Source organism: Mercenaria mercenaria, chromosome 6, assembly GCF_021730395.1.
Source record: "Mercenaria mercenaria strain notata chromosome 6, MADL_Memer_1, whole genome shotgun sequence".
Taxonomy (NCBI): domain Eukaryota; kingdom Metazoa; phylum Mollusca; class Bivalvia; order Venerida; family Veneridae; genus Mercenaria; species Mercenaria mercenaria.
In genome coordinates this window covers 13,424,990-13,450,482 of record NC_069366.1, presented here as the reverse complement: position 1 = coordinate 13,450,482, position 25,493 = coordinate 13,424,990, and the positions used below count along the sequence as shown (strand labels likewise).

Below are 25,493 nucleotides of genomic sequence, written 5' to 3'. Positions count from 1 at the left end.
ACAAAAAGTCAAAGAAAATGTTGACTAGCAGACACATTAATGTTTTATATGTAGCCTCTTGCATGTTTCAACATACAAACAAAATGACACCCAACATACATGCCTGTATTATAAATGATAAATCATCTTTGTTTAACACGACTTTACACGTGTGTAACAGACAATTTCAAACAAGAACTGCAAGGCCTGGTTTAACAGAACATAGTTACATGTACTAAAATTAATTATAACAATTAATTGAATATTTCAACTATAAGCAAAACATACAATAACATGCTGGCAACAAACCTGCCTTCCTATGATGGACATAAAGCTTAATTATGAAATATCAAATAGTCATGCCAATATACATGTATAAACATGTTCTTATCCTACATAATGCTTTAATAATGTTATATCAAACAGTCATATCAGTATGCATATATTAACATGACCTTATCCTACAGAATGCGGAATAATGAAATATCAAACAATCATGCTGATATACGTATATTATGTCATTCCACATAATGCTGAATAATATAATTTCAATTATGCTAATATATGAATATTAACATATTCTTATCCTACAGAATGCTGAATTATAATCTTGAAGACAAACATACATAAGCAAATTTTTATGCTACGTAATGCAGAATTTCACCACATTAAACAGTCATGCTGACAATACATATATCAACATGTTCTTATCTTACACAATGCTAAATCATGAAATACCTAAAATTCAGACAATATATTTGTATAAAAACATTATCATTGTCTAAACATGCATACATTTATAATAATGTGCATGTAAATTTGTAAAATATGAACACATGCATACATTTATGATAATATGCATGTAAATTTGTATATATGAACAGAGTCAGAAATCAGATAAAAGATTTCAGAAGAAGTGTTATTAACGTGGAAGTAACAGTAGAAAGACTTATTTTTTAAGAACTCTACAGACAAGCTACAAAATTCTATGAATATGATGAAGACTGACTTTCTGTGAATAAAGAATTTATTAATTGCCACAGCGACTTATTTTTCAACCATCAGGAATTCGTTTATCACAACTTAACAATAAAATGCTTCATCTAGGTTAATCAAGTTGTAATTGAAGTCTTTTGAACCATTCTAAAAACCAATTTACAACACTAGAAAATATTTAAACAAGAGCACTGCAATGCCGAGCAATATACGCCCGAAGGTATGACCTTTGACCCTTAAAGCCTTTGAAGCCAGCCATCCAAAACATGCTCTCTGCATGTCGTCTCGATGAGGTGAACATTTGTGCCAAGTTTCTTCAAGCAGTTAGAGTTACAGAGCGGACACGAAACAAAGTCATATGACCCTTGACCCTTAAGTGTAACCTTGGCTTTGAAGTGAGCCATCCAATACATGTGCTCTGCACTTCTTCTCAATGTGGTGAACATCTGTGTCAAGTTTCTTCAAAATCCTTCAAGGGGTTCAAGAGTTACAGAGCAGACACGAAATTGCCAATCGAAGGATGGACAGACGGACACTGGCGTCATAACCTAATACATCCCTTTGGGCATATAAAAATTTTAATATTACTTCTCTACATTAAGCCTACAAACATCATACTTGCTCAGTAACATATGCCAATTCATTCACATAATATGTTTAAACAACGTTAACTTAATTTTTTTTGATGAATTATGGACAGTAGCCAAAAGCAGGGTGGACGGGTACGGCATTTTTTTGGCCATGAGTCTTACATTACCATAATATTACTTTTCTTTATTTCATTGGTCAACACTGAAAACTAAACCATGCATTTAGCAAGCAAAACTTTATATATGACTGAAAATATCTGGACTGCAGTCCATGCTTAATCAGACCTTAAGGGCTCCTTTGAAAATCTTCTTAGTCCAACTCATCAAAGGTACATTATAAGTTTAAAGCTTCTGTTGGGTTTTAAGCCACACTGACATAATTTTGGGTCGTACAGCCACTTTCCAGCATATAATGGGGCAGGAGCTCTTCCAAGCATTCTTTTATTCAGGCAGTTGTGTGTACGAAGGTTGAACCACTGGCATGTGTTGTTTCGTAACATAACAGTATTCTACAATCATTCACAGTCACCAACCTCAACCACGTGACAGCCGAGGCTCCTCCCTAACAATACTTTCGCACTGACACAATTATAGGTCATATGTCAAATTTCCAGCTGTGATGGTGGAGGAAGACCCCAGGTACCCCTCCGTGCATTATTTCAACACGTGCGGGCACCTGGGTAGAACCACTGACTTTCCATAAGCCAGCTGGATGGCTTCCTCACATGAAGATTTCAACGCCTCGAGTGAGGCTCAAACCCGCATAGGTGAGGGGCAAGTGATTTGATGTCAGCAAATCTTAACCACTCGGCCAAGGAGGCCTCCCTAACAATACTGAGACAATAAAAACAATATTCTATGATTCATCCAACATGTAATAACACATTGTAAGACTTATTCTGGAATTTATCAGTTATTATTAAAATGTTTTCAACATGTATTATTTCTACTTAACACACAATAGTGACCACCAACAAATATCTATAATAATTACCCTAATATCTACTTGTGCATGCACTTGTTAGAAAATCCCTATGACAGTGCCAAAGCACTGAGCTGCACTCATTTATACAGTTACATTCATGCCTTGAAAAGTTTATTCATCACACTAAACTGAAAACCCGGTGTGTCCATAAGACATAATGCCCCCTCAATGTGATGTACAGACATAGAAGTGTGTGTCCTATGTTTAGTTATGGTGTCATTTATGCTAAGTTATTAACAAGATGGCCCCAGATCACAGCTCTGAGTTTCACAGCTATACAGAACAATTTTGGTGAGTCATCCTAGGAACAGTGCTGTGAAATTATTTTGAAATCGGGCCAGAGACTTTCTGTGAAGATTTTCAAAATTTTCCATACAGCCATCATATACAGAAAACTGGCCTGCCCCCACCCCCAAACAGCCATGTTTTTTTGACAAATTATAGTAAGCTGAAAGAATTTTGAACAGGGTCATCCCAAAAAATTGCTTTGAAATTATTTTGAAATTGGGGCAGTGGTTTCAGAACAGGTACTTCCCTATAGCCTTATAAAACGAGGACATCAAATTGGGCTTTTCATCCTTCTATGACAGAGGCAGATATTTAGCCATTTGCCAGTAGAAAAAATAGGTCAAAATGTAAGATTTTTTTTATTTAAGTATGGCAATTATGCTTCACAAATAAGAAGGCAATGAGCTCATCCATCAAATTTTGTTCTTTGTTACAGACATCTTTTGCAGAAGGAAAAAAAGGCTCTGTTTCAAAAAAAAAAAATGCTCCTTTTCTCAAAATGAGCAATAATCATGTATGAATGTCCCTATTTGAAAGACCAGGAACTCTTCCCAATTTCCTGATGAAAAGCCCTGTCAAACTGACCTTAAAGCACAGCTCAGGTGAGCTAACAATCCCACCATGCAAATTCCTAGCCAGACACAATTTTCCAAAAAAACCAAAAAACAAACAAACATACACACTGAGGGACACAGGCAACTCAACATGCCCTACCATTATTAATGGCAGAAACATAAAAACAATTAAGTTTAGTTACAGACAAAGCAGAACATTCCTATTAAGAGTATTAGCTAGCACATGCAACTCAAGGTCAGAAATTATCTTACATCTCTGTATGATACGCAACATCACTTTGCCGACGATGAGTTCTGTTCGAATAAATGTTTGTGGCATAATAAAAAGCAGAGTTGAGCCGCACCATGAGAAAACCACCATAGAGCATTTGCGACCAACATGGATCCAGAAAAGCCTGTCTAGTCAGGATCCATGCTGTTCACTAATGGTTTCTCTAACTGCAATAGGGTCTGAAAGCGAACAGCATGGATCCTGACCAGACTGTGTGGATACGCAGGCTGGTCTGGATCCATGCTGGTCGCAAATGCACTATGTTGGTGTTCTCATGGTGCGGCTCAGTTACTGACTGAAAGTGAATTATTCAATGCAGTTCTTATAAAAGAAGACACAATAGCCCACTTTCAATCAAAAAGATGTTAACAAATGCTGATACATAGTAAGCATTATTACTGTATGTAAGATATTATACTGTATGTAAGATATTATACTGTTTTATTTTATCAAATTTTAATTACAGAAGGTGAAATACAGTTAAGTGTGTTTTTTTCTTTTGCTTTAATGCCAGACTTCAATCAGCCAGAGAATTTCCTTACAAGGAACAGCAGTTAGAAGTCACCACTGACCTAGTGCAAGATAGCTTGAAGGATTCCTTTAATACCTGAACAAGAGCTGTCCATAAGACAGTGCGCTTGCCTATTCGACAGCTTCTGAGTTTTTGACACATACAGCATATTACACACAGTTATCATGGGTCATACTTAAATCTAGTGTATAAATTGCTATTTTTCGGTCATTTTAAGATTTAAATATACTATGTACTAATATAAGTAAGTCTATGATAATAAACTGTTCTCAGAGACAAGACACTGAAGCCAACAATTAAAGGAACAACTTGTTTAAGAATGACCACACAATATAGAGTTGTATACAGATTTTCTCTGATTACTATTCATAAACCTATGCACAATTCTGGGTCTTAAAATGGTTGTTTATTTTTCATGCAACCATTCTATAGCCTGGTCCAACACTCACTGGTGTCCTCAATTTCCCTTAATTCAAGAAAATGAGAATCAATTTATAGCAAAAACATATTTTGCCAAAGACAGACACATCACAGATACATTTTTAAAGTGAAAACTAGAATTTGTTTCAAAACTGATCAGAAACTTGCAAGCTTGTCATAGGTGTTTTGGGACTGGTTCATATTTGTTTAGCTGGATATTGAGAACACTGGTGAAAGCAAGACCAAACATCAGTCCACATTGTATATAGATACATTCATTAATACCAAGTATCCACGAGTATTTCAGTACACTTACAATGTAGCCAAGATTCTGTACATTCAGACAATATCAAATGTAAACTAGATATTATTTGCAAGGTTTACTTTTTGTTACATTTTGCAACTTTAGCAACTCACAAATATGAAACACTTGTGAACCTTTACGAGAATAACTTTCAACAAGTATAATGTCAACATTGTTTAACATATGCCCCTTGAAAATGCTTGACAGAATAATATTTATCGTGCCTGAAAAAGAGGCATAACTAAAACAAAATTGCTTACAAAACTCCTAACAAAAAGGGCATGTCTAGTTTCATTTAAAGTGGATGGAAACTGTAAGATGAGTTAATTGCACTTTTTTGTAATGTAGCTGTAATGTTCGAAAAAAACCATAACTCTAGCAAAAAATATCTGGACATGAAAGGTCTGAGAATATGGGCATAACCACTTCATGTTGATGAAGTATTTGATGGAAAATGTAGGAGGAGCTAAGTACACAAATTTTGATGTAGTTGTAATATTTGAAAGTCCTAAAAGGGCCATTACTCAAAAAAAAAAAAAAAAAAAATTGGACACGAGTCTTAATAATATGTACATGTCCACTTCATTTTGTTGATGTATACCTAGTTTCATTTCAGTCTGACAGATACAGTGGGAGGAGTAGAGTAACGTTAAACAAGAAAGTATGACAGATGGAGTAACTGACGCGACAGACAGTTCAAACAATATATGCCTTCCAGGTCTCCAACACCAGGGATATAAAGATATTGACAATATTTCAAATGCAAATAATATCTAATCAACATACAATCTACATTAGTGTGTGTTAATATATAAATAAGGAGACTGAGAGTCATGATAGAACAAAGAACCATTCTGTTACCATAGTAACAGCAGGAGATAGATTCAGCCATGTTGAGAGACAGACAGAAGTGAATATGTTAAATAGTTTTTAAAATGTCTCTTGCTTACATCATACCAATGTTTACAATATTTTGCTCAGATTCTCAGTTTTTCAGTCAAACCTATCCAACAATTTCGTACTAACATCTTACATTCTTTCATTGTATCCTAGGTAAACACTGTCTAACCTGACATCAAAATGCACAGATCTACAAGGAGGGGTTTACTAAAGACCTCATTACTTGGCATCAACCCAGGAATAAGACATACAATCTATAAAAAAATTAACACACTAACATGGTAACAGTGACATTACCTTGCTGGCATCTGCCCTGCCATTTTCCCAAATTCTTGTGAGTTCATCATCTGCTGACTTCTGTTGACAGCATCTGCACGTGTGCCGTCCCCTTTCATGACAGATATACATTTCCAGTTACCTAAATAATTACCTGAAATTAAAGCAAAGCTTTAGCCAACCAGGTATAATGGTAGGATCTCCTTGAAAAGAAAAATTATCAAATTTTCTTCAGATTTATATGTACATTTAAAGATATCTAATGGCCATCTTTCACTAAACTGGGGGCCTCCATGGCCAAGTGGTTAGAGTTGCTGACTTCAAATCACTTGTCCATCATTGATGTGGGTTCGGGTCTCACTCGGGGCTTTGACTTCTTCATGTGAGGAAGCCATCCAACTGGCTTATGGAAGGTCGGTGGTTCTACCATGTAGCCCGCTCGTGATGAAATATTGTGCGGAGGGGCACCTGGGGTCTTCCTCCACCATCAAAGCTGGAAAGTCGCCATATGACCTATAGTTGTGTCGGTGCGATGTTAAACCCAACAAAATAAATAAATAAAATAAAATAAATTCACTAAAATTTTTATCTTTAGATATTTAATTCAAATGTCTAAAATTCTCATCCAATGTAAACTTAATAACATATATAGATTAAGTTTGCATATAGAACTACATTCATAATCCAATGTCATGCAGTAACAGTAGTTTTTTTTAGTGGTAGTTCACATTAAGTAGTTTATACTATGTTTTTGTATAAGAGTGACAATTTTAAACCTAATGCATAGTACTGTTAATACACATAAACTTGTTAATTTTCTGTTTACATAAACTATATATGAAGTAACTGTTCATGTTTTTTAATATGAAAATTGGGTTAGATTTAAGTGGTTTCTAATCTGGTACTTCATCTAAAACTTTTTTGTTGAGTTTAGAGCCAAACTGACTTAATTGAGGCCACATGTAGACTTTTCCTTTTATTGGTGGAGGAAAATTCCTGATGGCCCTTCAAGCAATTTTTGAGGCATGGGTTGGTACCTGGGTAGAACCACCTACCTTCTGTAATAAAGTTGGATGGCTTCCTCACATGAAGAATTCTACACAACTGATGTTTCCAACCCACATTGGTGGGGTGGGGTCGAATAATTTTTAGCCTGTAACTTAAACCACTTTGCCAGAGGCCCCATATCATCTACAACATAACACTACTAGTTGAAGTCAATGTTGAGAGAGAAGCTGTGACAAGCATGAATTCAGAGACAACTGCTAAATCTGGCTGAATGACATTCTTATATAGAAGAATTTGACACTTGTAATTGGCTCACACCAGTAAGGGGTATCACCACATAAACAGCTCTGATATTGTGATATATTTCCAACTGATGTGTTGTTGTCCTATATTCATGTAAAAAAAAAATCGCAAAGTATACAACTAGGCTCATAATTTACTCCTTTTAAATGTTTTAGTTTAATTATATGTTACCTTTCCACATTCGGACACAGCTGTCATCACCTGATGATACAAGTACTGTCCCTATAACATTCCAACATATTCTCCATACCTATATAATATATATTAAGCAATCAGTAACACACAATGCACATTACACAGATCTTGACACAGGATTTTTTTTTTTTAAATTGTTATGATATTTTGTCATTTCAAACCAATTGGTAGCATGTTTTCTTGTTGATGGGTTTAACATAATTTTTCCACAGTAATTACGTTACAAAGTTTTAGAAAATTTAGTCCTTTTTTCTTATCTGTATATCTATTAAAAAACTGCAGATAGTAACTCTGTAAGTGTTCACTGATTCCTAACATGTATAAAGTAGTTCCCTGCATTTAAATTGACAATTTCCTTACAAAGAATAGAGGCGGCTTACCAAAACTACATATAATTTAATTATTGGAAACCATAGTATTACAAGCAACTTTTTACTTTGAAATTCAGCTACTTTTTCAGCTCACATGTGTCAAAAGGAAGCTTATAGTAGCACCATTGTGTAAGAAGGAAGTTTTATTTTAGTTTGATTGTGTCAGAAGATTAGACATAGTATCTGCAATATTTAAAAAACACTGTATTTTACTCAAGACTGGAAAAACTATAACATAATTTCTAAGTTAACCAGAATTGTGTCCATAGGACACGGATGCTCCCACATACTTTGCCATCCTCTAAATAGCAAAGTTTTTATTAAAACAAGTGGGTCATGATGACCTTGAATTGCTCACCTGAGTAATATGAGCTACATGTTTCAAATTCACGGTCACTGAAAGTCAGTTTTAAGATCGATGTGCAAAACTGTATATGTCATTCAAATTTAAAGGCTGTATCTTAAACAAGAGGGCAATGAAGGCCCTGTATCGCTCACCTGACCTATTGACCTAAAGATCATCAAGATAGTTTCATTAATATATGGTCATTAATGTGGCCTCTAAAGTGTTAACTAACTTTTTCTTTGATTTGACCCGTGACCTAGTTTTTGACCCAGATTCGTACTTGACCTAAAGATGATCAAGATTAACACTCTGACTAAGTTTCATGAAGATACAGTCATAAATGTGGCCACTAGAGTGTTAACAAGCTTTTCCTTTGATTTGACCTGGTGACCTAGTTTTTGATTCCACCTGACCCAGATTTGACCTTGACCTAAAGATCATCTAGATTAACATTCTGACCAAGTTTCGTTAAGATATGGTCTTAAACGTGGCCTCTACAGTGTTAACTAGCTTTTCCTTTAATTTAACCTGGTGACCTAGTTTTTGATCCTACATGACCCAGATTCAAACTGGACTTTGAGATCATCATGATTAACAGTCTGACCAAGTTTCAGGAAGATGCAGTCATAAATGTGGCCTCTACAGTATCAACAAGCTTTTCTTTTGATTTGACCTGGTGACCTAGTTTTTGACCCCAGATGACCCAATATCAAACTCATCCAAGATTTTATTCAGGGTAACATTCTGACCAAGTTTCATTAAGATTGTGTCAAAATTGTGACCTTTAGAGTGTTAACAAGCTTTTCCTTTGATTTGACCCAGTGACCTAGTTTTTGACCCCAGATGACCCAATATCGAACCTGTCCAAGATTTTATTGAGGGTAACATTCTGACCAAGTTTCATTAAGATTGGGTCAAAATTGTGACCTCTAGAGTGTTAACAAGCTTTTCCTTTGATTTGACCTGGTGACCTAGTTTGTGACCCAAGATGACCCAATATCGACCTCGTCCAAGATTTTATTGAGGGTAACATTCTAACCAAGTTTCATTAAGATTGGGTCAAAATTGTGACCTCTAGAGTGTTAACAGTCAAATTGTTGACGACGGACGACTGACGATGGACACAGCGCGATCACAAAAGCTCACCTTGAGCACTTTGTGCTCAGGTGAGCTAAAAACAAGGAAGTAGGTCAGTAGGTCAAGGTCACAGTCAAGTGACCCCAATTACTTGGGGTCATCAGGTAATTATAATTGCACTGTCTAGGAAATATGATCAGATAGTTTTTGAAGTAGTTTTTCCTATATAACTCATATAAAAACTAAGTGACCCTCTGGGCAGGGCCTCTTTTCACCCCAGGGGCATAATTTGAACAATCTTGTTAGAGAGCCACTAGGCAATGCTACACACCAAATATCAAAAGCCTAGGCCTTGAACTTTCAGTCAAGAAGATTTTTAAAAGTTTTTTCCAATATAAGTCTATGTAAAACTTGGGACCTCCGGTGTGGGGCCTCTTTTCACCCCAGTGTAATAATTTGAACAATCTTGGTAAAGGACCATAAGGCAATGCTACATACCAAACATCAACATACAGGTGAGTTAAAAAGGGCCATAACTCTAGAAAAAATATCCACAGAAAAAAGTATATTATTTATGGTCATCTTCACATAAAGGTCCTTTAACTGTGAAACTTTCGAGCATGTCCTTTCAATAGTGTTTTAGGAGTTGGACACACAAGATTTTTCTCTATATTCAAAACAATCGAAGGGCCATAACTGCAGTAAAAAATAATCACAGAAAAAATTCTTTTCTTCATGGTCATCTGCACATCAAGCTTGTTCATCTGTGAAAGTTTGAAACAAATCAGGCTGATAGTGTGAGAGGAGTTGGACACACAAGATTTTTCTATACTCTTTATAGCAAAACAATCAAAGGGCCATAACTGCATTATAATAGTCAAAGAAAAATTCCTTACTTTATAGTCATCTGCACATCAAGGTTGTTCATCTGTGAAAGTTTGAAGCAAATTGACTAAAAGTGTGGGAGGAGTTGGACACACAAGATTTCGGGATATACGGACAGCAGCAACGCTATATGCCCCCAACATAAATGTGTTGGGGCATAAAAACAGGTATAACTTTGGAAATACTGCAGGCAGAGTTATGCAACTTGTCACACTAATGAACAATATCACTATGAGCAAGTACAGGTTGTTTCAATTGAATATCTTAAGTAATGAAGAGATATTGGACTTTATAAAAATTTAACCAAAACTTTTATATGTTAAAATAGGGCATAATTCTGGAAATATTAAGGGAGAGTTACCTAACTTGTCACACTGATGAAAATTGTCTTTATGAGCAAGTACAGCAAGTTTCAACTGAATATCTTGAGTAATGAAGAAGCTATTGGACTTCATAAAAAAATTTAACCAACGCGGACACTGACATCGACGCCTGGGCGAGTGCAAGAACTCTCCTTATTCTTCTATGACCGACTTAAATGCCATTACATATTCACCAGAGATATACAAGAAATGTACTCTTAACACAATCTTTTCAGACTGGTGTATGCTACTTTGAGAATTTATAATACTTTTTTCCTTTACGAAAATATGATTTTACATGGCTTACTGTACCATACCATATTGTAATGTATTGCTTACCTGTGAATCATGATCATTGAAATCGCCAACCTGTCTAAGTTCAAACTTAGTTAGTCCTGTCTGTCCACTTAATGTTGCATCTCGCCTACAATAAAATTTCTCAAATACAATCCTTTCTCAGGACATCAAGAGTCTCATGTATCATTAACTGTCTGTTTAGTCTTAGCAATAACAATGTGCAACTGCCCTGTTCTCCAGTGAGTACAAACAAATTACAATTCTGCCTTTCTAACAACCATTCAGATCTGTGAGTTTGTACTACAATATCTCTTCAAAGTCACTGCTTGCCAAATTACCGGTCACAGCTGCCTTGTATTTTCATGCTGCCCTAATCTTGTTTTCTACTCTATACTTAATTTTCTCATCGAATATGCAGTTTGCATTTGCACCACATGACCATAACCTGGCTGAGATGTTACACCTACAAGGCTACAAATATCATTATCAAGTTTGGTGAACACTGGCTAAGGACTGCTCAAGTAAGAGAGCGTCAGACTGTCAATTTTTGCAATTTTGTGTAATTCAAGGGCAATAAATCGACCCAGTTGGCTATAGAACCTGTCTGAGATATTATGCCCATAAACACTGTGACCAAGTTTGGTGAACCTTTGGTAAGAATTACTAAAGTCAGAGAGAAAACTTTTGTGGATGCCGCACGGCCACCACAGTATGTGTTTCAATATGTTCCGATTCGGGGTGTATAATAAGGGATAACTTATGCCTAAAATAGCAAAATGGTTAATAAAATGTAAACTGGAAAAACACAAACATAAATAAGTAAATGCAAGCACTTTTAAGTTTTTACCTTAAAGGTTCAATTGTGATTATCTTTAATGTTTTAGTTGCTATACCCAGTAGATGATAGGACCGTCCTAGATTTGGAGCAAAAGCTACATCATGTACAGCATCCGTTACCATGGCAATTGTTTCTACTTTGTTCCATTTTCTGAAAAGTTAAAGATTTGTGTCCATAAATAAGTTATGTGTCCACAAATAAGTTAATGAGACTGAACAACAAGCAAAAAACATCATGTAATCATAGTGGCTTATCCTCTACCCTTAAGGAAGTACAAGACATGTATATATATCTAGTCAATGTAGTGGTCATAAAATTCTCTTTATTTGACAAACTCTTTATTCCACTATGTTTTTATTAATGTTTCAGTCTTCTGGCTTTCATTAAAATGACAAAATTGAAGTACTGACAGTGTCAGTACATTAAAATTTATGCCGATGTATTCTGTGAATGCCGAGATGTAGTAAATACCTAATCTTTAACTTTTACTATCCCTTTGGATAACAACAGTGATATATTTGACCACAGATGTAACACTGACCTTGAATTTACACAGCTGAAACTTTCATTCTGCACACCGTCTCATCTGATGAACATTTATATGCAAACCAAGAAAGGGAGCAAATACAAGATACTGCCTATTTTACATTTGATATCACCATAGGATCTTGACCTTGATCAAATTACTCTGCACACTGACTCATTATGGCAACTATTTGTTCAACTCATTTTAAGGGATAAAAAGATGTCTTTTAAGGATGTAGGTGACTAAAGGGAAATGTCATTATATAAGCAAACAAGAGCACCGCCTTGCGGGTGCCGACGCTCTTCCGATTTTTTTGTCTCTGTAAAATATTTTTAAGTCCAAAAGGAGCCATAATTCTTGCAAAAGCAGGATGACATTGATGGTGAACAAGTGTTGCAAGTTTTAAAGCAATAGCTTTGATAGTTTAGGAGAAAAGCTGACCTACACATGAAACTTAACCAAGAAATCCGATTTTCTTGCAAAAACCAATGTAGATTTACGGTACTTGCTGTGCAGTCAGCTTTTAATGGCGAATAACTGCTCCAAGTTTTAAAGCAATACCTTGACTGTTAAGGAGAAAAGTTGACCTAAATGCAAAACCAAGAAATCTGATATTTCTAAGTCCAAAAGGGGCCATAATTCTTGCAAAAAACAGGATGGAGTTATGTTTCTTGCTGTACAGAGTCAGCTATTGATGGCGAACAAATGTTGCAAGTTTTAGAGCAATAGTTTTGATAGTTTAGTAGAAAAGCTGACCTAAACACAAAACTTAACCAGGCAATGCCAACACCAAATGATGACAATAACTCATCTTTCCCCCCCCCAAAAAAATCAGATTCATGAGCTAATTATACTGTAGGCAGACCACCAAATGAATACTGAAATTAGTGCTTTGTATATCCTGAAGAAATAAGTTGGTGTCAAGCTCTGACCACTGATATCCAAATTTTCAAGATTTCCCTATTAAACTATAGCTATGCTCTATCTACCTATGTCTTCTATGGAAGACAATTTTGTATGATTACCTTGTAGCATCATTATATTCGTGTATTTGCACTTTCCCGCCTGCTGCAGTATTTGCGTCATTACTTCCTACTGCTAACATTGGTGGATGTCTCCTGTAATCAAAGATGGGCAAACTTCCAATTCAGTTTAAAACTAAAGCAAATAAATTTCAGAATGTTTCAAAATTACTTAAAAGCACCCTTTCGAGTAAAAATGGCGGACAAAAAATCCAATAATGAAAAGTGTGGAATATTCTGATTGCAGTATCACCAGTAACCACTAGGTTTGGTCAGATATTGATCAAAACCAATTAATCTCCTTCCATTAAAAGTTCTTAACACACAATAACCATAAAAGAGGAAGTTTGAAAAACATGAAACTTTGTCAAAAATCAAAACTGATCTTAACAGAAGTGACTGTCTAAGTATTTTATGGTTATGATATTGGAATTACAAATATCTCATAATAATGGAGAAAGTCATCAATGTTTTTTCCATTAAGGAAACATTTGTCCCCACAATCCTCTGCATACAATTCACTTTTAACAGTATACAACTAGAAAATATCCTAGATCTGAAGAGCAAAATTCACCCTTTTGTTGACACTGTCTCCGTATCATACAATTACAAGCCAGCAGCTGCAGTATATTTCAGCCATGCTAATATATCATTTTTAATTTCTGCTGTTCTACCTGATCAGGCCCAACCAATGGCAGTATTTTTCTCCACTAATATCGTTTGACATATCTATTAAAACACAATTATATTACATTTCATCTGTTACTGGAGTTACCAACTATCAACTTTTTTCTATATACATGTACCTCTCATATTTATTTGCTTAAGGTATTAGTGGAATAAACATACATAACATATCTTGGAGAAAACTCAGTCTAAGAGTACTGTGAAATTATTTTATTCCGTAGGTACATAATTTTACGGTTTTCACCAAAACAACTTCATGGCGGTAGGAATTCTGGAGTTCAACTTTTAAACGCAAAATGAATTCGAAAATTACCTGTTCTTTGGAATTAAATTTTGTGGACTGACTCAACCCACAAATCTATGAAAATAAGCCCTCATGAATACTAACTTCACAGTTTGTGGAAGAGAAAACAAGTCTGAGCCAAGACTTCTCTTGCCACTTTGTCTTGTACTATACCTATTGAGCAGGACGGTAAACCTTCATGTTTATCATCTATCACAAAAAAAAATCCAAATTATTTGTAGATGTTTTTGGTGTCAAAGCATAATCTCATATTCAGTTATTTTTATTTTGGGTTAAGCGCCATTTTAACAGTGTTTCGGTTAGGTAATGGCAGGCAGTTAAACTAACTAGCGTCCCTGGATTCTGTACCAGAACTAACCTGTTCTCCCCAAGAGACTGCCAACTTCTCCACATGAATCAGAGGTGGGAACAATGTCTTTTATCAAATTGTCATGGAGAACATATGCCCCATCTGCAGATCTGCACTCTCCCTATTGAGCTAAGCTAGCAGGCTCTCATATCTAACTGACAAGGGAGAGTAACAAATGGACAGACATACTTAGTACTACAAGTAAATATGGTTAACCATACTCTCACACAGAGTCATAGACACTCAAAGAAAACAAAATCAATTAATACATATACTACTGCATATCTTTTACCTTGAAGGGTTCCAAGAGAGACAGCTACATCTTAGTTTACAGCTGATCTCATACTGCAGTGACCACTGGCTGAGGTTCATAACATCTGGAGCTTCATAAATACGTACAATACCATCAGTAGAACAGGTTGCCTGAAACAGTATACAATGTGTTTCAATACAAGTATCATGTCTTTTTCATTTTAATATGAATACCAGGAATTTTTCGTCTGTGTTGGGTTTAGCACTTGCAACAGTATCTTAGTTATATAAAAGAAAGCTTTTTACCTAACCAGTGTTCCTGGATCCTTTACCAGTAATAACATGTTTGCAGTAACTGCAAACTTCTCCACATGAATCAAGAGGTGGAAAACAATGATTTTACACAAATGTCTGCCACCAAATCATCACAGAAAACATACGCCTTGCCTGTGACAAAACTCAAAACTCCGTTGTTCATAGATCTGAACTCTCCGTACTGAGCTAAGTAGGTGGAAAATGAATAATTTGTTTTGTGTCTACCACTGTTTTTCAACAGTATTTCAGTTTTGTAACAGCCGGCAGGTAACATAACCAGCGTTCTTGGATTCTGTACCAGTACTAAACCTATTTCCCCAAATAACTCAAATTTCAACAAGAATCAGTGGTAGAGAATGAATGTAGATGCACATATACAGAGATACCTTAATAAAGCTAAAGCTTAACCTTTAGCCTGCTGGCAGCATTTGATTCTGCCTTTGCGGCCAGTGCAGACCAAGATCAGCCTGCATGGACGTGGTCTGCACTGTTGGCTGTTCAGTCAGTAAATTTTCATTGAACTTCCCTTCAAATACTAAATGGTAATGCCCAAATTGAATGATGGACCAGTCTATTTTAAAATTTAGCTGCCAGGTAAAGGTCACTATAGAAGTGAAAAACTACAGCATCACAATATATTCCGTTCATTCATTTATAATGTACAATCTATTAAGTAGGACACTTTATCTTAAGATGAAGAGCACGGAATCTAAATTTTCTAGATATTAGCAAATGAACAAAGAATGGGTATACAAAACTACAATAAGAATCTTGTAGTACAGACAGTGAACTTACTAGCTGTAGGCCTAAATGTTTTGGAGCAAATTTTACATCTGTAACTGACGTTCTACTGTCCACCAAACTTGCTCTCTTTATCCAGGATCTATGTTGACCGTCTGAGCGTACTTCACCCACCATTTCCTCCCAAACGGCAGCTGTGCGGTCAAAGGAACATGTTGCCACCACTTGTCCATATTCAGGATGTGCCCAGGTCACTCTCCAGACTGAACCACTATGTGTCTGAAACAAATATAAGTTGTTTCTCTCTCTGAAGATTAGGGATTCTTCATTTTTGAGAAATTTGCAAAGCACATATGGAACAAGAGATGCTTTTGACAAAAGCGCATGTCTCTCACAACTGCCTAATCATCTAAGTAGTAAGTCAGCTTTTATATACTGTTTACTTAATCCACATGTGCATGCGCTTTCTTGACACCAAAAAGACGCCTATACTACTACCTTTAAAAGTAGTATAGGCGCCGGTTTGGGGGCAAAACTGCGCAAGAAATTTGAGTGTTTTTGGTAATTCAAGGGCCATAATTCCGAAGTGCCTAGGCCGATTTGGCTAGTTATCGAACTTGGCCGAGCACTTATTGGTAGACACATTTTGTTGAAGTTTGGTGAATGTTTGACTTAGAGTGCAGACAAGCTTTGTGACAGACAGACAGACAGACAGGATTAAATCAATATGTCTCCCACACCATAATGACAAGTGAGTGGCTTGGATTTTACAGCAAATCGACACAAGAATGTCATACAGCACCAAACATGGAATAACAAATCAAATTTACAACTAACAATTTTGTTATAACATTTGCATCATTTTCTACCCTCTGTTGATAATATACAACTAAACTTTTCCAATCAAAATGCATAATATTAATAATAAAATCCTCTATGGCCGTAAGTCTGGTCTGGGCTGAGTGAAATCCCAAACACAACCACAGGTACCCAACTTCACATGCTGAAAAACAATTCTATGATGTTTGCTGAGATATGCACAACACAACTTGGATGGAAATCCAGATGAATGGACAAAATTTTAGGAGGCACGAAGACGGCCAAAGCTCAAAAGCCTTGAAGCGAAGGAGTCACTTCTGAGTCTGCTTCCTAAAGAAAAGCCAGTTATTGTTCTAACGGTAAGAGCTGTGGTATTATCCTCGCTCCCTCCCAATCACGAACAAAAGGGAAGGGAGATACGGTAATGATCTCCACATATGTGTGTGTGTGTGTCTGTCTGTACGTGTGTGCATTCCTTACACTTTTGTCTGGACAAACTAAATGAAATGAGAAAATACTCGTTACTCCATAAAATAACCAGTGACAGGTTTGAATTCACTTACTTTCCAGCTGGCACTACAAGTCCATTCTCCATCTTCTCCTTGATCCCATATCTGAAACAAAATAAACTGATCTACATAAAACTGTTATCAACAGCAACAGTGAATAATTTCCTGTAGAAAAAAGAGCAGTCCAGGAGATGCAGCTATGTTTAATAGTGAAAGTGGGCAGAATAAGTAATCATGGAAGATGAAGCTGAGGCTTTGCGCTTAAACTTATTCCCGTATATCAAAATAATATCTAACTCCCTGCTGATACAGACAAACAAGTTCATTGAATTGATACTATCCCCAGCTGAACGGATTAAAGGTTTCATCCATGAAGAAGCATTGTCTGCCTATAACAAGCACTTAAATGCAATTGAATTTCAGGCTCTTTGAAAGCTACTGCATTTCTTACTAACTTACTGTTGGAATACCATTTTTCTGTATTTAATTACAATGAACTTGACCCTACCTATTTAAAATGAAACAAAAACATTGGTCTCTAAGAAAACTACTTATTTACCAGGTTTGGTCTGCTTACCTCATCCCAAACTGGAGTTATCAAAAGAAAACAAATTTTTGTATTTTTAGAATTGATGATCTTGACCTTTACCCAAGCAACCCAAAATACAAGCAAATTCGGATGAAGCTGAATGGGGGGGGGGGAGTACAACTTTGCATGTTAATAAATATTCATGGAAGGTTTGTTTAAAAAAAGAAAATTTTTGTGGGGTGGGGGGGGGGGGGGGGGGGGAGGGAGATGTGACCAGGGGGGCATAGGGGGTGACTGGGTGTGGGTACACAAACTCAGATGTTGATAATAAACATGATAAATGTTCATGGAAAAAAATAAAAGAAGTTTAATGAAATTCTACCAATTGGTAAAGTTGTAAAGATTGTTATGTACAAATATGTGGATTTTTAAACAATTAAAAGGCAATACCTCTGAAGTTACTAAAGAGATCCTGATGAAATTGTGTGTGCACTACTACATTATGGTGATCTCAATTCAATTTCAGTTCTAGGTCAAATATGTCACAAGCAGAAATTGCCGTATTTATAGTACCCTATATAGTTAACACTAGAAACTACTAAGAGCCATAACTCTGGTGTTACCTGGGCAATCTGACTGAAACTTTATGTGCCGCATTTCCCTATAGTGGTGAACATGTTTATGAAGTTTTATTTAAATATTCCAAACCACTTCCTACATACAGCTCACGACTGACGGACGTACGAACAACGCCAAAACTATATCCCTCCGCCTTGACAGGGGATAAAAAAATCCCTGGCTCAAGGTATATCGTATATATAAAAGACTACTTAAAGCATCATTATCATTTTTAAACATATTAAATCAATTAGTTATTAAAACAACACTGCAATGAATGAATATATTAATGTTTTCATATTATATTTTTAATTCAATAATTAAATTGTATAGAAGTTATTTAACGTAATAATGATAGGCATCGTATTTGCATGCTGTCGTGGGTTGTTAACTTACCAAAAGCTGGCCTGCTAAAAATTGTCAAATAATGATTTTCTATAGGGATCTGGTAAGCAGGAAAAAAAGTGTCAAAAAAGCTTTTAAAAATAAATTTTACTAATGTATATATAGTATTTAAACCTATTGACCATATCGACATTATAGGATAAATCTCGTCTTCCGGTATTTCCGTAAATACAGTACGTCCAAGATGAAAAGTCATTTTTTCGCGCGACCTCGGTGACAAAAAACGATTGACTGTGTCCTTTTGCGGTGTCCCGAACACGCTAGCACATCGAAACGGACACCGAGTCCGTTATCGGCTGCCTAGCGATCGGCGGACACGATGCGTCGCGGTGTACATTTGCGGTGATTCTCCATGTTCAGATCGTCTCAATTAATCCCGTTTTTGATTGTAGAAAGATAATTTTTGCTCCTATATTTTGTTTTAACAATATTGTTTTCTGTTTTCAGGTGAACACTAAGCTTATAAGATGTGTAATTATAAACTGTTTTGTTTCCTTTGTTTATGTTCATAGTTGTATGTAAAAAATGTTAAAACGTCCACTAACAATTACTACTAACATTACATGTTGGAATAAATGTTTTACTCACCTCTGTTGCAATTAAACTGCCTAAGTCTTTCTTTCGTTTAGCATGTTTGCCAATTTTCACATGTTGCGAAATTATTTGGTAAGTTACTTATGATTAATAAGTTCATGTTGGTATAACAAGTGCTAATTAGGTAATTGTCGACATCAATTAAGAGTATTTAAATTTTATAGTTTTCGAGTAAAACTTCTTTCTATAAAATGCAGTTTCAAACAGTTAATTTTAACTTCAAGTCATGAAAATTGTTCGATGTTTAAATCAATATCATTTTCACTTGTACATGTAGTCTAGTTTATTTTCAGTTTGCAATGATTTATTATCGTAAAATTTACAATGAAACAAGGGATAAATCAAAAGTTATGAAGCAATTGTTTTATATTTCAGGTACACATCAACTACTAGTATATAAAAAATAGAAGAGAAAAAAAAAACAGAAGTGAAGTTTCGGAGCAAGACGCGGTTGTGGCTAGTAATACGGTCCCGCACGGTCCTAAAGCTAGTCATACGTGAGGCACGGTCAGCTAGACAGTCGTGCTTGGACTACGAGAGTAGTGACAATCACATACGACTAGATTTTTGGCCGTCGTGCGGGACTGTTCACTACACGATGTTTTAAAGCTACTAATAACTATGTATCATTTCCATATGGTTTATAATAAATAATGAAAGCGTAAAGTAGTTGTTATCTATACTTACGGGTACTGGTAGAAACTTTCAACAAGAGTGAAAATTACAGCACGACACCAGAGGAGGGAAGAAGCAGAAAACAAAAATCGGGCTTCAATATCTTTTATTAATTCACATTTTTTCTATACGAAATTTAACGGAATATAATATTTATTAGGAAGCACAAACAATTCAAACAAATAAAGCCATGATTTACATTAGAAAGAAAAAAATATTTTGCTATGTTGCGTTCTCATATAATGCTTCCATTTGATTTTATTTCTTATTCATAACATGTACACAGATACAAACGATACCAACAATCGAAGATTATTTACACAAAATACAGACAGACAGACATATTCTATAAATCATCATGTAATAATCACACACATAACGTGACAAATACACGTGCAGTTGTTAAAACTAAACAGTATAATTCTATTTCATATTTTGTTTCTGTTCCCTTTAGTCTATTACACAGACAAAATTTTATGAAAAAGATCATACGTTATTACGAATATGCAAATATTACGAATATGAAAGTATCTTAATCTTGCCGAAAATAATACAGAATGGAGAATAAACAATTTTTGTCAGTAGTGAATACATAATATGAATTATATAATAAACACAAAATAATTTCTGTAAGCATTACCGATACACAGGTTTTTGTTTTATATGAGGTTATAAACATATATGACATTTAATGCTAATAAAATTACGTTTACAAAAAAAAAATATTAAATTGTAAGTTGTTGCTTCCAAGGCTGTTACTCAGCACTATTTTTCGTAATCTTGCCCTGAAAAAAAAAAAAAAAGAGCAGATAAAACATAATTTTTAACAGCTGTATGTTACACATTAATAGTTTCCTGAAATTTGAAATTTTTTTTTTTAATTAATGTCATGTGATATAATTCGATTAATTTGTTGTTTCAGACATGTAGACAAGCATCTAAATGTTTAAATGGATAATTACTTTGTTTACTTTAAGTGAATACCACTGTTTTCTTTCCCGAGCGAAAAATTTAATGCCGATATTCTATATTGCATTAAAATTAAATTTCAAATTCTTTTTTGATATTTACAAAAGCAAATAAATTCGTTACAAATTAACAAGTTATTCAAAAACTATTAATTTTAACTGGTAACTTACCTCTTAAATAATTATCTAACTCCATGCCAAACTGTGAACGAAGATTAATCGTTAGGGTTTTAAATAACGTAATCGTGTTAAAGTAATTGTTAGTATAACAACAGAAGTTTGCAACAAACATACAAAACTGCAAAAGTGAACTCTAAATAAAACAAGAGCTGTCGGATGACAGCGCGCTCGACTATTCGAAGAATTGATTGAAGAATGGGGTCAAAATATTTCCATAGATTTTCAGACTAAACAAAAAAATGGATTAAACAAAAAATGTTCCTGTATTTGTGGATTTCGATTAGTCTTACACTAAATGGCAATGTGTGACCATGATGGCAAATATGTTAAGTTATATGTTAGGCAAAACATGGACTTATATGAAAAATTTAACTAATTTCTAAGTCCAAAAAGGGCCATAATTCAGTCAAAATAGTTGACAAGAGTTATGTACTCTTGTCTACAGATGGAAATCATGTTGATAAACTAGTGTTAAAAGTTTCAAAGCCACAGTTCAAACAGTTTTGACAAAACGCTGACTTGTAAGAAAAACTGAACAAATTTCAAAGTCCAAAATGGGCCATAATTCAGTCAAAATAATTGTCAGAGTTATGTACTCTTGCCTACAGATGGAAATCATAATGATAAACAAGTGTTTAAAGTTTAAAAGCCATATGTCAAATAGTCTTGACAAAACATGGACATTTTCAAAACAGAACCAATTTCCAAGTTCAAAAAGGGCCATAATTCAGCCAAAAAAGATGAGAGAGTTACGTACTCTTGCCTATTGATAGAGACTATTATACTGAACAAGATATAAAAGTTTCAAAGCCATATGTCAAACACTTTACACAAAATATAAACTGGTACGAAAAACTTAACCAAGATTTCTAAGTCAAAAGGGGCCATAATTCAGTCAAAATGCTTGATGGAGTTATGTACTCTTGCCTACAACTGGACATTGTGATGGTAAACAAGTGTTGAAAGTTTCAAAGCTTTATCTCAAAAGACTTTGTCAAAATGTGGACTGGTACGAAAAACTTAACCAGGGTGTGACGCCGACGCCGACACCGACGCCGTGGTGAGTAGGATAGCTCTACTTATTCTTCGAATAGTCGAGCTAACAACTGAATTTACAAGTTTTATTGTTTATTAAGCACTGTCTCGTCGTAAACGCTTCGTGTCAAGTGCTGTACCTGCAAAATACGAAAAGTTTCCAAAATTACCTTGCAGACGAACATTGAAACTGAAAAATTACAATGATATTTTGTGTTAACATACACATAAATATATCTTTTAATTTTTGGTTAAAATAAAATGAAAAAAAGCATATTTTAAAACAATATCATGAACACCGCAATCCGCCGCGAATTCACCGCGAAACAGCGTGTTCGGCGAGCACCGTGTCCGGACACGCTGTTCACCGCGATTTGCGGTGAAATCACCCAGCTGGGTGGTCAAATTTCTTTGAACACGATAGTCTGGTGTCACGGTGATGGGTGTCCATTGGAACTTTTCATTTTGGACGTACTGTAGGGTCAGGGGGGCTGGCGAGATTAACCGATATACGGACCGTGTACAATATCAACGATTATTTTTGCCAGAAGATAAGATTTTAGGAAAGTTCTTACTTTCTCACAATGAAAATAGTATTTTACGACCTCGGCAACAGAATTTTTGCAAAAATAATTTGTTAACCTTGAAAAATGCGAATAATTTCACACCTTCGGTATCGAGAAACGGAAGCGGCAGTGTAGCATGAAAAATAAAATTTTAAAAATAAATTAAACTTTGAGGATATTTTTTCTAAATCTTAATGACAACAATGTTTTATGATAATCTGCAATACTTTATTATCCCTGTTTCTCGTATTCTCAGGGTTTCTCATATTCTCGTTTTTTGCCTTCAAGTTGTCAAATAATTTAATGTTTGTTATTTTCTAGACAGGAATGGTACAAAACTGACACACTGAAAATTTCAAGTGATTTGAATGCATATTGGTGAAACTATCAGCATTTTACTCAGTTTTCAAAAAAATCCTTATTTTTTTCTGGTGGTGTTATTTGTGATGAAAAGTCAAATCTGAATCCACGGGAATACGAGAAACTCTTGGTCCATTTCTGCGTGTGAGGGTGGTATCAAATACAGTAACAAAATAATTAAATGGGATAACTTCAGTAACATTTTATGACTCCATCTGAAAGACAAGTGAATTTTCTACAAAATAACACCCAAATACTGTTTATGAAATGGTTAATCTGTTACTGGGAATAAAAACAACCCCTTAGGCCCCCCGAGAATATGAGAAAACAGGATAATCATTCTCTTTGCAGAGCTCCAGATAAGATGCGTATTTGCGTAAATACGTTTTGAAATTTACAAAAAACGCATTTAAAATCAAACCTACGCGTACTGATACGCATTGAAAAAACGGGATACGTATTTTACTCGATTTAAGTGCGTAATCCAATTTTATCGTAAATCAAGCACATCCTTTTTGTAATCGAGTACAACAAACAAAATGGTGTCTCATAAAATCAAACGCAAACGATATCGTAAAATAATGCCATTTTCTTCTTCAAGTATATTAGTGTGTGACAGGAGATGACTCGGACAATGCCTATCGCTAAGCACGTGATCTATGATATATAATGGGTAACTGTTGAAAAAGCCGAAGCACATACATGTTGGTGTTTCTGAAAAAAACATTGACAGTCAAAGTATCACTGGCTGTTGATATATCGCAGTGGTCAGTAACTGAAATTAAGATGTAGTGTAAGATGTAATGTATGCAGTAAACTAAATGTTAAAACTATTTGAATGAAGGCTCAAAAATATTCAGGAAAACAGCATTGGTCGACAAAGGCACTTCAGCGGAGCACATGAATATCAGAAAATTATACAAACAGTTATTATTATTAACTTTTTAAATGATTTCGAATTCTGAAAAACCATTTAGAATTCTAAATACCCTTTTGAAAAAACATCTAGGAGTAAAATACCATTTGAAAAAAAAACTAGGGGGTAAAATACCCTTTAACCTAAAATCTTATCTGGAGCTCTGTCTTTGTTTAAACCTTGAAAAAAGGATAATATTAAACCAGGGCTTTTTTCCCTATGAATCTACCTCCTGTAAAAGGAGGTAATCCCAATGCCAAAAAGTATGTTTTTTTTCCCAAAGTTGAATTTAAAATTCCCAAATGATTATACCTTTTAGGGTTTTTGCTGTTTTAAGATAGTTTTGCTAATATGTATGTATATTTAGGTAAATTATAATACTGTTGAACAATTACTGAAATGCAATTCATTAATATTTCACACAAAAACACATTTATGTAGATTTTGGTAATTTGCAAATTGTCCCAATTAAGATAATTTAAGAGAGCATTTTCCCGATTCCAACGGTGTCGGTGGCATTCCCAAATTGATGAAAAAAAGGCCTGTAAACACTACCGCTATACAGCGTAATGGCCGATCCCCCCTCACGGTAAAACTGGGAATGGGTGTTTATTGGTGGGTAATACCGGAAAACAGAATTTATCCTATAATGTCGATATCGAGAATGGACAGCAAAAATAATCAGCATGACTTTCCAGGCTTGACCCTCATGCAAATAATCGACACAACCATCATACAAATAACGAAAAAAATCGGCACAACTGTCATGTGGATTATAAAGAATATATATGAAAATTTTTATTGTATTGAATCAGCACGACCGTCATGCGGATAGCCTCCGTCTAAAACTAGAGGAAATATTTGTTTTTCTTTCCATTATACATTTATTTCCTTAGTACTGAGCAGACTGGCATTATGAACCAAACTCATGCATAATAATTTGGGATACATGTTCGATATTTTTATACCTTTACAGTTTGATCACTGGAGCATGTAGCCATTCTCCGGCCGTGAAAATCGTAAGAAACATCATGGATCAAGTCTTTGTGGTCAGACTGAATACTTTTGGCTACAAACATAATTTGTATTCAACTCTGTTTTCCAAGAACTACAAAAATTAGTTTTAGTTTTGTTTTCAGCATGTGAAATTCGCCATCTTTAATTTACCGCCGTATTAAAACAGAAGAGGACATTTGATTGGTTGCAGGTCTTTCAAACTTCCAATATATTTTCATGTACAACCCAAAGAGTAGTCTGGTTCCCGCCGGTACGCTAGTGACGTAGATTGGTCCTCTGCGAACTTTGAAATGGGAACCAACATTGGA

General features: G+C 35.1%; 1 protein-coding gene across 8 annotated transcripts in view; it reads right to left on the bottom strand.

Moving 5' to 3' along the window:
• Nucleotides 1-25,352, bottom strand: part of LOC123549634 (nucleoporin SEH1-like) — a 33,637-nt gene extending 8,285 nt beyond the window's left edge. For 4 of the 8 annotated variants that reach the window (XM_045337872.2, XM_045337871.2, XM_045337869.2 and 1 more), the window contains exons 1-10: nt 25,137-25,352; nt 17,377-17,427; nt 16,049-16,273; nt 14,979-15,109; nt 13,350-13,442; nt 11,808-11,948; nt 11,003-11,087; nt 7,599-7,677; nt 6,138-6,270; nt 3,666-3,707 (exon numbers count right to left, since the gene is read on the bottom strand). In XM_045337872.2, coding sequence (XP_045193807.1) covers nt 3,666-3,707; nt 6,138-6,270; nt 7,599-7,677; nt 11,003-11,087; nt 11,808-11,948; nt 13,350-13,442; nt 14,979-15,109; nt 16,049-16,273; nt 17,377-17,427; nt 25,137-25,247 — 1,091 coding nt within the window. In that variant the 5' untranslated portion in view covers nt 25,248-25,352. The remainder of the gene's footprint in view (nt 1-3,665; nt 3,708-6,137; nt 6,271-7,598; nt 7,678-11,002; nt 11,088-11,807; nt 11,949-13,349; nt 13,443-14,978; nt 15,110-16,048; nt 16,274-17,376; nt 17,428-25,136) is intronic. The other 4 variants (XM_045337875.2, XM_045337874.2, XM_045337873.2 and 1 more) reach the window with 1 other exon arrangement.
• Between the last annotated feature and the right edge of the window lie 141 nt (nt 25,353-25,493).